The sequence below is a fragment of the Rhinatrema bivittatum genome, chromosome 3 (assembly GCF_901001135.1).
Source record: "Rhinatrema bivittatum chromosome 3, aRhiBiv1.1, whole genome shotgun sequence".
Taxonomy (NCBI): domain Eukaryota; kingdom Metazoa; phylum Chordata; class Amphibia; order Gymnophiona; family Rhinatrematidae; genus Rhinatrema; species Rhinatrema bivittatum.
Genome location: NC_042617.1, coordinates 111,344,985 through 111,362,027, shown reverse-complemented (window position 1 = coordinate 111,362,027; position 17,043 = coordinate 111,344,985). Strand labels below are relative to the sequence as shown.

The window sequence follows — 17,043 nt, the reverse complement described above, 5'->3', positions numbered from 1 at the left end:
CTTAAAGACCTCTATCATATCCCCCCTCAGCCGTCTCTTCTCCAAGCTGAACAGCCCTAACCTCTTCAGCCTTTCCTCATAGGGGAGCCATTCCATCCCCTTTATCATTTTGGTTGCCCTTCTCTGTACCTTCTCCATCGCAACTATATCTTTTTTGAGATGTGGCGACTAGAATTGTACACAGTATTCAAGGTGTGGTCTCACCATGGAGCGATATAGAGGCATTATGACATTTTCCGTTTTATTAGCCATTCCCTTCCTAATAATTCCTAACATTTTGTTTGCTTTTTTGACTGCTGCAGCACACTGAGCCAACGATTTTAAAGTATTATCCACTATAATGCCTAGATCTTTTTCCTGGGTGGTGGCTCCTAATATGGAACCTATCATCGTGCAACTACACAAGGGTTATTTTTCCCTATATGCAAAACCTTGCACTTGTCCACATTAAATTTCATCTGCCATTTGGATCACCAATCTTCTAGCCAAGGATCTTTCACCCCAAGAGCTCTAGATAAGAGTTGGAGAGGAGAACAGGAGTAGGAAGAAACGTGACATCTGGAGACCATGATTGGAGTCTTCAACCCGGGACACAGGGAATGGAATGGTTGTTGAAGATTGGGAGTTCATAGTGGACCTCAGCTACTGTTGGGGAAGGGATCCCTCCACACATAGGATACCCCACCCCTCTGGGATGGTTATCTTTCCAGTCCCTGAAGGGTAGCCAAATCTTGGGACCCAGTGCAGAGGGACACTTACATAGAGAAAAGGGAAGTTCTAGAAGCAGATCAGTCGGGACACAGATGTACCTGGGAACAGCTTTGTAAATGCCACTTGATCTTTTTGAGCAAATCATGGTAAACTATTATTTTGGAACACCCAGCCAGAGAGTCCTGCCTGTTCTATTCAGGGTACCTACCTCCAAGAATCATCAGTAACACACAGGGAAGGGATTCCACATAAACGCCTTGGACATTGAAGGATAGGCTTCCTCCCATTAGAAAAGAATGCACACCCAGGGGCAAAAGAACTGGTGACTGTACAACTGGGGCTTAGCTCTGGGACTGAGTGTGGCCCCTGCAAAGTTCAGACAACACTTTGGAATGGGGCTGCAATTGTAAACACTGTTAAACTCTGAAGAGAGAAAGCTGCACATTTATTTGCAAATCTTTTCAGGATTAATGCTTTCCCCAATTGAAAAAAAAAAAAAAGAATGAGCATTTTGGGTACAGCTGATTCCACCAGGGTGCACCTGGCAGGCATGTCGTCAGAATGTACTTTTTGATCTCTTTGTTGCACAAACTGCCAGGAAGACAACGTTTAACTCTGGGTTTCCCTATTTTCGTCTTCCGCCCCAAATAGAGGAAATGGGTTTTGGCTGCACCACGTGATTGACAGATCAGAGGAGCTCATGAAGTAAAAAAAAAAAAAGCTGCAGAAAAATAACCCCATTTGCTGATGCTCTGGTTGTCAGGTCATTGAGAGCTGCCTAACAGAAAAGGATCAGCATGGAACGAGAGCCAAAGAAAATAAGAGAGGGTTATCTGGTTAAAAAGGTGAGTGAGTCAATGTCAGCACTGCAGGTCTCAGAGTTTACAATTAATGCGCTGTACTACAATGCTAAAACTTTTATTTAACTTAAATTAAGTTCTTTATGTACTTCAGAGAGAAGTTTGATGCCACATTACACTAGAGGAGCGCTTGAAGGGCATATATCACATAAATAGATAAAAGTCCATTTCTAGTTTAAAGCAGTTAATATTGTGCGTGCTAAGCTTAGAGATATGATTCATTTCTGTGGTTTGTAGCGAGCAAAATATATATTGAACTATATTTGACAGGTGTTGATAGAGCACAGGGACTTAACGATGTCCACAGGCTTACCAAGCAGATAGATTACCTAATCAGTAACATTCCTGCTCATTACAAAGTGGGTAATTTTCAAAAGGATTTCTGCATATAAACCATGCATGCAAATCGACTTCTGAAACCTTTCCTGGGGACTAGTGCGGAGACAAATACCCATGTGTTGGATTACATGCACGCATTTCCTTACACTCATGAAAGGTGTTCTGGGGGCAGAGTTGAGCTGGGGAAAGCATTTCCAAGTATGCTTTTGATTTTCGAAAGCATGCATGTAAATATGCATACAGAAAAGTACACCTCCGCCCTAGCAAGTTTAATTTTCAGCTGGGGGCACCCATGAATTTTCAAAGTGGACTTATGCACATAAGTTTGGTAAATTCAGGCTAAAGTCTGAGAGTACTGCGCAGCTGCAGACTTTAGCTGTATTTGGGTCACTAAAAATGATTCTCCCCCAAGTCTTACTTGTGTTGTTTCTTTTCATGAAATGTATTAAACTGGTAAAAATGGAAGTTAAAATGCTCTTAAAAACTTAGATTCAAAAGATGAAGCCTGTAGCAAACAGCATGATAAAATAGCAAAAGTGAAGGAGGCAAAATCCTTTGCAAACAAATGTAAAGGATTAACTTTATTTCCATACATTTTTTCTTGCCACAGAATTTAATGGAAATGTGAAAAATGGTGAAAATCTACAGATTTTAGAATCCTTTGTAGATTTTGCTGGTTTTTTCACCTTCCATTTTGAATAGCTGCCAAATGTGTTGCAAAATGGAAAAATGTAATTTTCACACACCTTCATTTGTCACACCTCTTTGGTTGTGAACTCACAGGTTGGAAACTGCTTCACACACTGAATGCTCATGTAAACCAGAATTCTGCTCAAATAAGCACATTAAGTAGGCTCTGTTCTTATCAACAAAACTGAAAGGTCACTCATGGGTGTGGGATCAGATTTCATAAAAAAACAAAATGATCACTACAAGCAACTTTAGAGCATTAGTAATAATCTTTAAATAAAACTTTAGTGTGCAATTTGCTTTTCACTTTGGGGGGATCCTCCTCCTGAGTAGACTGGGGATGCCTTCACGGTACATTTGCTGAGATAACAATAGGAATATTCATTCAACTACTGTTCCCTGATCTGGGGTGAATGCATCAAACCAAAAAATTGAGACCAGAGCTAATTTGAAGAGTCTGGTCTGTCTTTACAAACCAGGAACATGCGTTAAGTCCCTGAGACCCTGGGGTGAAAGTCCAGACTTCCCTCTTAGGGGTACTCGGAATTTGCCAGCTGTTTGTTGGGAGCTGAGAAGTGCAGAAGGGGAGGTGTTGGCGTCAAAAACAAACTCTGGTGAACAGTGATAGAGGTTTATTTTAGAATCCTGGTGACTGATGGGCTATGGGCTGAGCTGTGCATAAGTGTGTGGCTTTATCTTGGACCAGATGTTGCTGTGGCTTTTTTAAAAAAAATTTCTTCTTGGATATTATTCAAGCCAGATGCAAGCATTTTGCTTTAACTTCCAGTTACTTCTCTCTCACTTAAAGCCTGCCCGAGATTCAAAAGTTAATAAGAGCTATTATAATGTGCCAAACATATTTCTAATATTAGGCAAGACAGACATGCTAAGTTTTTCTCATCTAACTAATTCAGATCATGCTCCCAATAATTTGGGAATCCTCCTCTGTGCACAACTCAGGTGTCTGAAGTCTGTAACCATGCCTCGCCTTCTGCCTCACAGATTATGAGATCATCTGGGATAAAAATCAAGAATGAAAAGAGGTTTACAGATAACTGCCAATGGAGAAAGAAACAAGGCAGCTTTAGATTGGTCAGGAAAAGGAAAAATCCTTTTATGATAGCATAAAATAACCTCTGACCTCTCTTCTCTGCTCATTCACACCGACTGCTCAGCTCTACAGGCTCTATCATGCCCTCAGAGATCCCTGTGTTTATCCCATGCTTTCTTGAATTCAGATATTGTCCTTGTCTCTACCACCTCCACTGAAGGCTGTTCCATGCATCCAGCACCCTTTTTATAAGAAATATTTCTTTAGATTACTCCTGAATCTACCCACTTTCACCTTCATCACAAGATCTCTTATTCTAGAATCTCCTTTCAATTGAAAGAGGCCTGCCTCCATGCATTGATCCGTGGAGGTATATAATAAATGTCTCTCTCTATCATATTTCACCTGTCCCATTAAATCTTCCCCATATGCTTTATAATGAAAACCACTGACTGTTTTAGTAGCCACCTTCTGGACCAACTCCATCTGATTCATATCCTTTTGAAGGTTCGGTCTCTAGAATTGTATATACTTTCAAACTGAGGTCTCACCAGGGACTTAAAGAGACAGGGCCAATGGAAGCACTGGGTATACGAGGTGGCTCCTTAGAGCACCAAAGTTCTAGGGATGATTCTGTAGTGGCATCTCCTTCTTTCCCCCAGCACAGGCCTGGAACAGAAGTGGTGTTGTGTGGGCCTATGCAGGCAAGAAGAAGAAGATGCCGAAAGGAGCAGGCTGCAGTATTGGCCTGCATGACGAGAAGGAGGAGGGGGGGTGGCCAGGAGGCAGAGTAACGTTGTCAGGAGAAGGAGCAGTATTGGCTAGGGATGTGAATCGTTTTTCTGACGGATGAAAATATCATACGATATTTTCTCATCTGTCAGGTATCGGGGGTGGGGGGATAGGGTGTCCCCGAAAGCAATAGAAAACCCCATGAAATTTTCGTGTGGTTTTCTTATCATTTGGGGGGGCGGGAAGAAAGGGCACACAGAAAAACAACCCCCAAGCCCACTCTGACCCTTTAAATCGAATTATTTAGAATCCTCCACCCTCCCGACCCCCCCCTGCAAAACTTTTCTAAAGTACCTGGTGGTCCAGTGGAGGGTCCTGGGAGCGATCTCCCATTCTTGGGCCATCGGCTGCCACTAATCAAAATAGTGCCGATGGCTCTTTCCCCTTACCATGTGACAGGAGCTGGCCAATGGCACCGATAGCCCCTATCACATGGTAACAGCAAAGGGCCATCAGCGCCATTTTGTTTACTGGCAGCCGACGGCCCGAGAGCGGGAGATCGCTCCCGGGACCCGCACTGGACCATCAGGTACTTTAGAAAAGTTGGGAGGAGGGTGGGGATTCTAAATAATTTGATTTAAAGGGTCAGGGTGGGTTGTTTGTTTTTTTTCCGGCTCGGGACAGCCGAAAAAAAAGCGTTCCGAACCGCGGGAAATGAAGATTTCCTGCAGTTCTACAAACCCAATACCAGAAACGAGCTCGGTACTGATTCACATCTCTAGTATCGGCCCCCATGGTCCAAAGAACTTAAGAAATGCCATACTGGGTCAGACCAAAAGTCAATGAAACCCAGAATTCTGTCTCTGACAGTGGCCAATCCAGGTTACAAGTATCCAGTAGGATGCCAAAGAATAGGTCTAATTCGTCTTGCTCATAACCAGGATGAACAGTAATTTTCCCAAGTCTTCATGGCTAATAGTGGTTTATAGACTTTTCTTCCAGGAACTTGTCCAAACCGTTTTTAAACCCAGCCACACTAACTATTTTCATCACATCCTCTCGTAAAAAATTCCACAGTTTAATTGCATGCTGATTGAAAAAATACTTTTTCCGATTTATTTTAAAAGTGATACTCATTAGCTTCATGGAATGTCCTCTAATCCTAGTACTATTGAAAAGGGTAAATACCATTCCTATTTACCCATTCCACACTGCTCATGATTTTATAGTCCTTTATCATATCTCTTCTCAGCTACCTCTTCTCCAAGCTAAACAGCCCTAACTTGTTTAGTTTGTAAATCAAAGGATGTGCTGCGGGGTGGGCAGGAGGAAAAAAAGGACACTAAAATTAACCTAGCTTTCTTTTAAATCAGGCACACATGCTAAAAATGAATTAACCCCACAATCTCTTTTCTTCTCTAAGCTTTAAGTGACAACATTTTCAAGCAAAGCAATACTTATTGATCCTCTTCAATTACCAGCAAAATCACCTTCGGCTCTCAGTATTCCCCCAGGATTCAAAGAAGGAGATATCAGCCGCAGGGGCTAAGGAAAGTGGCTTCTGCGACTTGTGCTTCTAGAGGGGCTGGAGAGAAAAGTGAGTGAGAGAAGGAGTGTGGGAGAGGGAGTGTGTGAGTGAGCATGTGAGGGAATATGAGAGTGAGCGAGTGTGTATGTGTGTATATGAGAGAGAATGGAGAAATCTTTGTGCACCCCCTCTCCTTCTCCTGTAAATATACAACAATTTCAGGGCATCTGGAAATAAAATGTTCCTAGGTATGGAAAGCAGAGGATTTTTTAAAATCCATTTTGGATTTAATTATTGGACATTATTTGATATCTGCTGTTTTGAAAAGTGTTTGGGAAAAAATTAAAAAGTGTGTATTAAAAAATTAAAAAGTGTGTATGAGTTTTTAATTATTGGATGTTATTCTGTTCATCAGCTGTTCTGAAATATTTATTTTTTTATTAGTATTGTTTTACCATTATTGATTTATATTTCTTGATTTTACTACTTGATATTTTATGAGGAATGGTAATGTTTCGGTTGCTTTTTGTTGAATTGCATACAGAGTTTGGCTTGCTGCAGTTTCCAGTTCCATGTTTATCCTCATTTTTCTTTTATACATTATGGCCTCTTTCTTCTGTATTTGGTGAGGGTCTGTCGGTGCTCTGCAGGTGTGACAGATGAGGTATTTTGCTAACATGTGTAAGGATCTATAGAGCCTGGCCTGTTCTGTTTTGCTAATAGGAACTATATTGGTGTTTTTGGACCTGGTGTAATAGCTACAGTGTTTTCTTTTCTTGGATAGGATTCCTGTAGCTTGAGAGCTGGCAGTTAGTGATGTTTTAGTATGGAAGATTTATTATATTGTAATTGTAATACAGTTTAATAATGGTTTTCTGAGGGTCAAACCCATAACCATCATGTGTTACAATAGGCCTAATGCCATATGGGTTCCAAGTGTCATTTACTTGTTTGCAGCGTTTTCTGGTAGGCACCACAGGAGCGCATTTAATTATAATATACAATGATATTTTATCACAGAAGGCTGCACTCTGAATATCCTTTTTCATGTAAAATCTGTTGTTATACATGCAGAATTTTTAATTGTGTGTGGGGAGGGAAGGGCCAGGGAGGAGGGGAGGGAGCAAAGGCTATAAGGTTTGCCTAGGTTGCTTAATAACGCACTGGCCCTGCGGATACAGGGGCAATGTCATCTCTTTTTTTTCTGCTGACCATGCCTCTCCCTATGTTCCAAGCACCTTTCTGGCTTTAGCCACTGCCTTATTCACCTCTTTGATCACTTTAGGATCATCATCAGCTAGGACCATTCCCAGATCCCATCTTGTTTCGTATACAGAAGAATTTCACCCACTCTCCTTGGAGTTTTGTATCCCGAATGCATGATTCTGCATATTTAGCATTAAATCTCAGCTGCCAGGCTCAGTCTAGGCCATTCCTCCAGCTTCGCTGGATCCCTTCTCATACTTACCACACCTTTCTGGGTGTCCACCCTGTTGCAGATTTTGGTATCATCGGCAAAGAGACAATCCTTGTACAATGTGTCTCACAAAATTGTTAAAAAGAACCAGTCCAAGGACTGATCCCTGCAGCACAGCACTGGTAATGTCTCTCTCATTGGCGTGAGCTCCATTTATCATTACCTTACCTTTCCTCACCTCCCACTCAGGCAGTTTCTAAACCAGTCAGTCGCTTATTTATAAATCAGCGATGCGGAACTGTGTCATAAGCCTTACTGAAACCCAAGTACACCACATCTAACACTCTCAAGTTGAAGCATGGGAAAAAAAATATTCAGATGAAAGAAAAAGAAATACAGAAACTTCTTCTGGGGCTTCAGGAAATTACTTGGAAATTAGATTAGTGAGTTATTGTAGATTATTATTATTATTATTATTATTTTTTGTGAACAAAGAACAAAAGTTATAAATTGTATCGTTTTATACCCCCTGTTTTAGAAAGACATGAAAACTAGAACAAAATCCGCTATGATGTTTGTGGTGTTCGCATCCGAAACTACAGAAAGCCCCCAATGAGATTTTTTTTTAATGTTTATGCCATTTTGTTTCAGAGCTGCCATTTAGCAGGCAGGATTCCTTCCCTTCCTCCCGCAGCCCAGATGAGTCCCATGTGGGGGTAATCCCGCTTCCTTTTACAGTTCTAATTTAATTTTTATTTCCTCAATTTAAGGTTTTGTGCCAGGCTGAAAAGACTAGAGCTATTGGTGCCAAAACCAGTCCTGGACCCCCATCATTAGATTGCAGTCTTTTCATCAACTCATTTCTCTTATATCCTAAAGATTTTCTGGACAGGACCTGAAAATACTCATGTGGTTCAAAGTATTTAAATGAGGTACACATTCTGCTTCTGGGAGCAAATTTACATAAAACCTTTTTAACCCTAAAATGGCCTCAATTCACCACTCCCCCCCCCCCCCCCTATTGGATTTGTCCTCCACTAGATAAATAGCAGCCAAATATCTATTGTTACAAAGGGGATGTGTGGCTGATGTTCATTGTGTTTCAGAAGAGGCAAAAAAGTTATTTGGGTGGACCGGAGAGAAGATATTTGAAGTGCGCAGGAGACAGATCCAGTGTATACCGCTGTTATTGGGCTGAGGTCTGTCTCTGGCCATGCCTCGGCACAGTTACTCATCCGTGTTTTCACACAGGCTTTATTTGCTTCCCCAAACCCTCTACTTCAGAGCAGGAGTAAGCCAGGATGGCCTCCAGGAGGGGGGGCCACATAGCTCCCATTCCTTCCTATCGGGACGATACAGTAAAAAATGCGGGAGAGCGGGCGAGTGCCCGCTCTCCCGGGGCGCGCAGTTTTTACTGCTTTTCTGTGCACTTTCCCGGTGCCCGGAGAAATTAGCGCCTACCTTTGGGTAGGCGCTAATTTCTGAAAGTAAAATTTATTTATTTATTTATTTATTTTTGGTTTTTTTTATATACCGATCTTCTTACATTGTATGCAAATCAAATCGGTTTACAGAAAACAAATTAAACTTGCAAGGTAGCATTACATATAACAAGAAACTTTTAAATAACAGGTTAAACTTACATGGTGGCATTACATAAAGCGAAGAAACTTTTAAATAACAAATAAATATAAGAAAACATGTAAGAACTATGAATTACATGATATTAGAAGATATTCCTAATTATACAGAAGCCTTGCGAGAGGCTGAAGAAGAGACTTTAAATAATAACCTTACATGTGGATGAGTCGAACCATAATTAACTTACACGTGGATGAATCGAACGCATTTGAGCTTGGGAGCAAGGAAGATAAGCAAAGGGCGGACATGAGGAGGAGAGGGATAGACAGGGGGTCTTATATTATAATGTGCCAAACAGCTGAGATTTAATGCTAAATATGCAGAATCATGCATTCGGGATACAAAACTCCAAGGAGAGTGGGTGAAATTCTTCTGTATACGAAACAAGATGGGATCTGGGAATGGTCCTAGCTGATGATGATCCTAAAGTGATCAAAGAGGTGAATAAGGCAGTGGCTAAAGCCAGAAAGGTGCTTGGAACATAGGGAGAGGCATGGTCAGCAGAAAAAAAAGAGATGACATTGCCCCTGTATCCGCAGGGCCAGTGCAAGTTATTAAGCAACCTAGGCAAACCTTACAGCCTTTGCTCCCTCCCCTCCTCCCTGGCCCTTCCCTCCCCACACACAATGGAAAAAAGGTGGGTTGAAAAAGTGTAAAATGTGCGGCTTGGCTGCACATTTTACTTACTGAATCGCGCGGGAATACCTAATAGGGCCATCAATATGCATTTGCATGTTGCGGGCGCTATTAGGTTCGGGGGGGTTAGACGCGTGTTTTGGACGCGCTATTACCCCTTACTAAATAAGGGGTAAAGCTAGCGCGTTGAAAACGTGCGTCCAAATGCAGGTTAACAGTGCGCTCTGTTGGAGCGCACTGTACTGTATCGGCCTGTATGGAAGGAAAAATATCATGCAAGTGATTTTCCCTCCAAGGGAAATCACCAGATTCACTCTGTAACACACTGTATGTCAGATCCTGTTGGAATGGAACAGGAAAAAATATCAGCAAAGAGGTTTGTTGTTTTTATTTTTTTAAATAGGTTTTGTTTCACAGCTGTTTTTCTCCCACTTTTAGAGAGGCAGCACTGCAGTTGCTGCAGCACTTGACTTTTGAAAAGCAACTTTGCCAAACCCTCTGTATTGCACAAATATTTCATCACACTGCCCACACATCTTCCCTTCCTCTCACCCTCCTCATTCATACTTCCTCCTCACAATCACTCTCTCCAGGATGCACTCTCTGAACTTACCCAGCACTCGCACAGCATTCACACCCACACACCAGTAAGTTTAGGAAAAGTCACAAAGGACACCAAGGGCGAGATTTACTAAAGCCCCCCCCCCACCATGCTATGTTTATGGGGAAAAAGCTTAGTGAATCAAATCCTAAATGTAACCAAAAATAAAGAATATTTATTGCTTTAAACCAAAATAAAATGCATTTTTAAACCTTTTCCTCTTTCCTGGAGGATAGGAGTTGGGACGGATTGTGTCAAATTTGACCTTGTGGGGGGAGGAAAGAGGACAAGCGAGAGGTTGCTCCTTCTCTCTTCCCCGTCACCTTCATCTCCACCTCCACTAATGCTAATCTCTCTTCCTCCCTCCCTACCTTTCTGCCGGGCCTGCCATTCCTGGCCTGTAGCTCTTCAGCCACTGGTACTCCCAGCACCACTGTGCAGTGGTGTGCCCTGTCCACCCTCTTAAAGGTGCAGGGTTAATTCCATGGCTGCCGGCCCATGAACCCCCATGTTTTTAAGGGGATGGATTCAGACAGGATACAACACTATCTACGTTACCTTGCCTCGCACAATGGGCATCCCCCAGTGGGCCAGTTGGCAGCAATCTCTTGATTGATCAATCCATCCCTGGATACGAGGGAGGGTGGCAGAGTTCTAATGCTTTTTTTTTTGGGGGGGGGGAGGGGCAGGAGAGGGACTGACGGTTCTGCATTTGCCTCTAAGGGGGCCTCTGCTTGCTGCTTCCAGAAGCAGAGCAGCAGCATGTCGGTGTGAGTCTGAAAGAGAGAACAAGAGACTCACGATGCTTCACAACCAATGCAGGAAAAAAAAGGCAAAGCACACAACTACAGATTCAATAAGCAGGCATCTCTTTCCCTCCAGGCCAAATCTATGTATCCATCCACTAGTGACATGCCTGGTCTGAAGGATAGCAGTTTTTTTGGAGAGGCTTCTGCATTCTCTGCATAGTCAGAAGAAAAGAGAAGATGTGTGAAGAAAATTGGATACAAAGGTATAACAGTTACATTTTTGAGCATGTGCAAAAATGGAAATGAATACATAGAAGAAAGAGAAAATATATAATGTAACTAAAAAAAGACAAAGGCAAACAGCATAGCAAGTACCACTCGGAGAACAGAAAAATGCATGCCTTTCCCATGCACAGCAAGGATGCTAATCTGATGGGCATTAATACAACACACATACCCACCCACACACTCAGGCACTACAGAGAGGGACAGAAGGAAAAAGCATGCACTGTGGAAATGTTGGACCAAATGACACAAAGAAACAAGAAAGAAGAGCACATCAGGTGCCATACCAGCGAGAGACAGACACCATTGGAAAGGATACACACAAGCACACAGGCAGGGACATACAGGATGGGTCTCTTCAACCAGCCAAAGCTGGTCCTCTGGGCTCTTATACCATTGAGGGTCCTCCATTAATCTACTGACACATCCTTGGCTATTCACTCTTGTCTCCTAGAACCAAGGAGACAGGGTGCTCTGCTCTGACCCCTGGACCAGGAGCAGAAATCTGATGATGTCTAGGTAGGTCTGAAAATAATTTTCTTAAAAACATTTATTAATTGTATTTCCTTTAGCAATTTGTTTCCTTTTTGATTCAATTTGTTGCATATTTCTATCCTCTTCCCTTTTCTTAATCAAGTTTATTCTTGTAATATAACTTTAAATCCTACAAATAAAATAAAAAAAACCATTTCATTTTGTTTAATGTACTGTATCTCTTAGACCACTTTTCAGCAATCAATCAAATCAGTTTCCCATAAAAACGCATACAAAATTAATTAATCTTGTCATACACTTACTAACATACAATACTTAAACACAGCTCAGCCAAAGCAAAAATAAATACAAGTAAAAAATGAACAATATTAATGTGTGACAGAAGTCATAGTCTTAGGGATTTAGCAAGTGTATAGGAAAGTATTCATTGAGTGATAAATTCCCTCTTAGTTCAGCGGCACACTTTGGACACATCGACAATGTGTGCAGACCCAGACTTATCCAGAGTTGGCAAGATGATCCACTAGGATAAGTCCTCCTCCTCTTCCCAGCTTGTGGAGGATCAGCTGGAGGAAGGATTGCAGATGGCCTCTGGGGGTAATGGCAGTGCTGGTTGCCATTCTGTCTCCATCTGGTGAAGATGAAGGTAAACATAACACAGAAGTTAAAAATTCATTCTCTCAAACACTTAAGTTACTATGGCTAAGTTACTCCAAACAGAAACCTCAGATCAGCAAATAAAGGACTTCTAAAGACACCTCCCACTCGCTCCAAACAACTCACCTCAACCCAAAAGAGAGCAATCTCTCTAGGAAGCCCAAATCTCTGGAACTCCCTCCCAACCGAACTCAGAACTCAAGAAAACCAAAACATTTTCAAAAAAGATCTAAAAACCTGGATGTTCACCAAAGCATACCAACTCACCCAATGAACATAACGCCAACCCCCTCCGGCCTAACCTGAAGAAAAATGAAACTCAACACAAGTATATTTTACAACAAAGAATTGAAACGTAAAAAACTGAACAGCAACTAACTTGTATATGCTGTCCCTATGTTAACAACCTTTTGAACATTTTGAAAACCTTGTTATCCTCCTTAACCTTGTAAACCTTCATATTTTTTGTAAACCATTATGATGGCGAAACCAAAGGATGGTATATAAAAAACTCGATAAATAAATAAATAAAAATAAACATATACAACACCAATATCTAATGAGAGAAAGTGCAATCAAGTAATGTTGCTATTTTAAATATATTTTATGCAGTAATTACGCAATCCAAATATACCACGTACTGTACTCATAATTACAATAATCAATGAACATCGATTTATTCACTCAAATTACCCTCAAAAACATCTTGGAAAATGCAAACATAGAATTTCATGTATTAAGAACATCCTACACACAGAAACACATAATATGTGATGAACATGGTCACATCTATAGAATCCCGTACCACTGCTGGGACAGTGTCTTGGAGCCTTTTAATGGAAATGTGTCTGTGCTGCTGTGGAACAGCTGACACACTTCTTCAGTGTTTTTTGTAACAAGGAACTGCAGCCGTTCATGAAGGGGCAGAAGGAGTGAGTCACAATACTCCATGTGTCCACAGATGTGTCCATTCGTTTGGTATACGGCACGGTGATTGACACGACTGACCTGTATACAGTACAGGGAAAGCCATGGATGAGCAGCATTTCCTCTCATATAGATCACTTTCTTATTGGGAATGATGGATATGGTGCCCCCCACATCCTGGGGTCCTGTCAGGGGTGATACCTGTGAGAGCAGTGCCTTATGTATTATTTCATCTCTGCTAGTGATACTGTGTGTGTGGTGTTCAGAGGGGTAGGAGATGCAGTGATGAAGTCCTTGGTGTGTGACAGATGAGGCTCTAGTGTTCAGTTCCTCTAGCCTTGCTTCCTTGTGTTGTTGCATGGAAGGTGTGGCTGTGAGCTGCAGATTGAATGTTGTGTGTGGTGAAAAGGTTAAGGTCCTTTTGAATACTGTCCCCTCATGGTCAGAACAACTTCCAGTCCAGTTTAGAGACTGAAGAATGGCCTAGATAGCAAAAGATGCTTTGTAACCTTTTGGTGCATGCTAGCCTCACATGCTAGCACTTCCTTCTATGCTGCAGCTTGCTAAGCCATGTTGCTTTATTTTTTTTCCCTCACTGAAAAAAGTGGCTTGCTCTGTGGCTGTGCATGAGATTGCTGAAGTTGGGTGGGGCTAAAGTGTTGGCAAAAATATGATGTTAAGACACTACAAGAAAAAACTCTAAATGCTGTTTTGTGCAATAAAGAGAACCCCGACTAATTTCAACTCCCAGGAAAACTAGTATTACAATTATTCGCTAGCATCATTCAACCACTTCTCCTATATGGGAGTGGTTTGGTGTGGGGGGGGGGGGGGAGTCCGTTAAAAGTTTCTGAACTATAGAGAATGAGACAGTTTCCCAATAGAAACTCGGCACTTCCAGTTCTGTAATGAAACACTTCACATCCATAGAATGGGAATGTGCAGAGCAGAACTAAAGCAACCAAATGTCCGATCTTCTGAAAATTGTTTATTAAGTGGAATCAAATATATGCAAATAAGCCCGACTCCAGCCGAGTTTCGCCCTCTTTCAATAGGGCTGCATCAGGGGTCCTTGCATGTATGATTGCTATATCTTCGTCACAAAGTTGTATCTATGGGCTATGAGCGATGCGAAGTTTCGCCAGTCTGTGCAATACAAGCCACAAGAGATAAATTATATCAAAAGTGAGCCTCCCAAACTTAGCAAATCGAAAATGTTTTCGATTTGCTAAGAAAGTGATCGCAGTGAATATGCACTCCTGAGTTTGGGAGGCTCACTTTTGATATAATTTATCTCTTGTGGCTTGTATTGCACAGACTGGCGAAACTTCGCATCGCTCATAGCCCATAGATACAACTTTGTGACGAAGATATAGCAATCATACATGCAAGGACCCCTGATGCAGCCCTATTGAAAGAGGGCGAAACTTGGCTGGAGTCGGGCTTATTTGCATATATTTGATTCCACTTAATAAACAATTTTCAGAAGATCGGACATTTGGTTGCTTATTTCGTACTGTTGCTCTCACGGCTTTATTAAGCAACCTTCCTTGCTGCGTTTTTAGTCCTCCAGAGCAGAACTAAGACTGTCCCCTTTCTATTCACCAATCAAAAAACAATATTTAAATTCTGGTGGGTCCTCTCAGTTAATAGTGACACAAGCTCCCCTAGGGCTGCCATGCGCATGTTATAAAATCCAGGGTCGGCGCGTGCAAGGGGGTGCACACTTGTGCACCTTGCGCGCGCCGAGCCCTAGGGGAGCCTGGATGGCTTTCCCCGTTCCCTCCAAGGCCGCTCCGAAATTGGAGCAGCCTCGGAGGGAACTTTTCTTCTGCTCCCTCGCACCTTCCCCCCCCCCCACCTTGTGGCAGGCGTATCTTGTGCTCGCCGGCCGGCTGCCGGCGCACCATCCCCCAGCACAGCCGCTGTGCCAGAGGCCTCGGTACCGCCCCCTTCCCGCCCATGGACCGGGACCATGCCCACGCTCCCGCCGACTTCCCATCCCTTTTTCAAACCCTGGGGATATGTGCGTCCTAGGGCTTGCGCGCGCCGCCGAGCCTATGCAAAATAGGCTTGGTGCACGCAGGAGCAGGTTTTCGGGGTTACGCGCGTAACCCTTTGAAATCTACCCCTAAGTAAACTTGATTAATAGCAGTTAATGGACTTCTCCTCCAAGAACTTATCCAAACCTTTTTTGAACCCAGCTACACTAACTGTACTAACCATATCCTAAGAACATAAGAAAATGCCATACTGGGTCAGACCAAGGGTCCATCAAGCCCAGCATCCTGTTTCCAACAGTGGCCAATCCAGGCCATAAGAACCTGGCAAGTACCCAAAAACTAAGTCTAGTCCATGTTACCATTGCTAATGGCAGTGGCTATTCTCTAAGTGAACTTAATAGCAGGTAATGGATTTCTCCTCCAAGAACTTATCCAATCCTTTTTTAAACACAGCTATACTAACTTCACTAACCACATCCACTGGCAACAAATTCCAGAGTTTAATTGTGCATTGAGTAAAAAAGAACTTTCTCCGATTAGTTTTAAATGTGCCCCATGCTAACTTCATGGAGTGCCCCCTAGTCTTTCTACTATCCGAAAGAGTAAATAACCGATTCACATCTACCCATTCTAGACCTCTCATGATTTTAAACACCTCTATCATATCCCCCCTCAGTCGTCTCTTCTCCAAGCTGAACAGCCCTAACCTCTTTAGTCTTTCCTCATAGGGGAGCTGTTCCATTCCCTTTATCATTTTGGTAGCCCTTCTCTGTACCTTCTCCATTGCAATTATATCTTTTTTGAGATGCAGCGACCAGAATTGTACACGGTATTCAAGGTGCGGTCTCAACATGGAGCGATACAGAGGCATTATGACATTTTCCGTTTTATTCACCATTCCCTTTCTAATAATTCCCAACTTTCTGTTTGCTTTTTTGACTGCCGCAGCACACTGAACCGACGATTTCAATGTGTTATCCACTATGATGCCTAGATCTCTTTCTTGGGTTGTAGCACCTAATATGGAACCCAACATTGTGTAATTATAGCATGGGTTATTTTTCCCTATATGCATCACCTTGCACTTATCCACATTAAATTTCATCTGCCATTTGGATGCCCAATTTTCCAGTCTCACAAGGTCTTCCTGCAATTTATCACAATCTACTTGTGATTTAACTACTCTGAACAATTTTGTGTCATCTGCAAATTTGATTATCTCACTCGTTGTATTTCTTTCCAGATCATTTATAAATATATTGAAAAGTAAGGGTCCCAATACAGATCCCTGAGGCACTCCACTGTCCACTCCCTTCCACTGAGAAAATTGTCCATTTAATCCTACTCTGTTTCCTGTCTTTTAGCCAGTTTGCAATCCATGAATCCTACAACCTTTCAAACGAAGAACTCTGGCACTCACCGATTAAAGCATCTTTTTGCTCTATTCCAAATTCCTTTGGATAATGCTTCTTCAATTATTTTTGACCTTTAACTTCCTTCCAGCTCTTAAGCTTCCCAAGTTTTTACTCCTTGTTAAATGTAACTTTTATCTTATTCTCTTCTCTTGTTAATTACTTTTATTTATTGCTTCTGTTATACCCTTGTTTTATGTAAACCGATCCGATATGGTTTAATTTACTATGAAGGTCGGTATAAAAAACTGTTAAATAAAATTAAATAAATAAATGAAAGGATTCGCCACCTATCCCATGACTTTTTAC

The 17,043-nt window shown here is 42.0% G+C and overlaps 1 protein-coding gene across 1 annotated transcript in view; it reads left to right on the top strand.

Moving 5' to 3' along the window:
• Window positions 1-1,356: 1,356 nt before the first annotated feature.
• The window catches only part of PLEK (pleckstrin), a 78,353-nt gene continuing 62,666 nt past the window's right edge, over window positions 1,357-17,043 (top strand). The window contains exon 1 of the mRNA XM_029593587.1: window positions 1,357-1,556. Within this exon, the coding sequence (XP_029449447.1) occupies window positions 1,509-1,556 (48 nt within the window). The 5' untranslated portion in view covers window positions 1,357-1,508. The remainder of the gene's footprint in view (window positions 1,557-17,043) is intronic.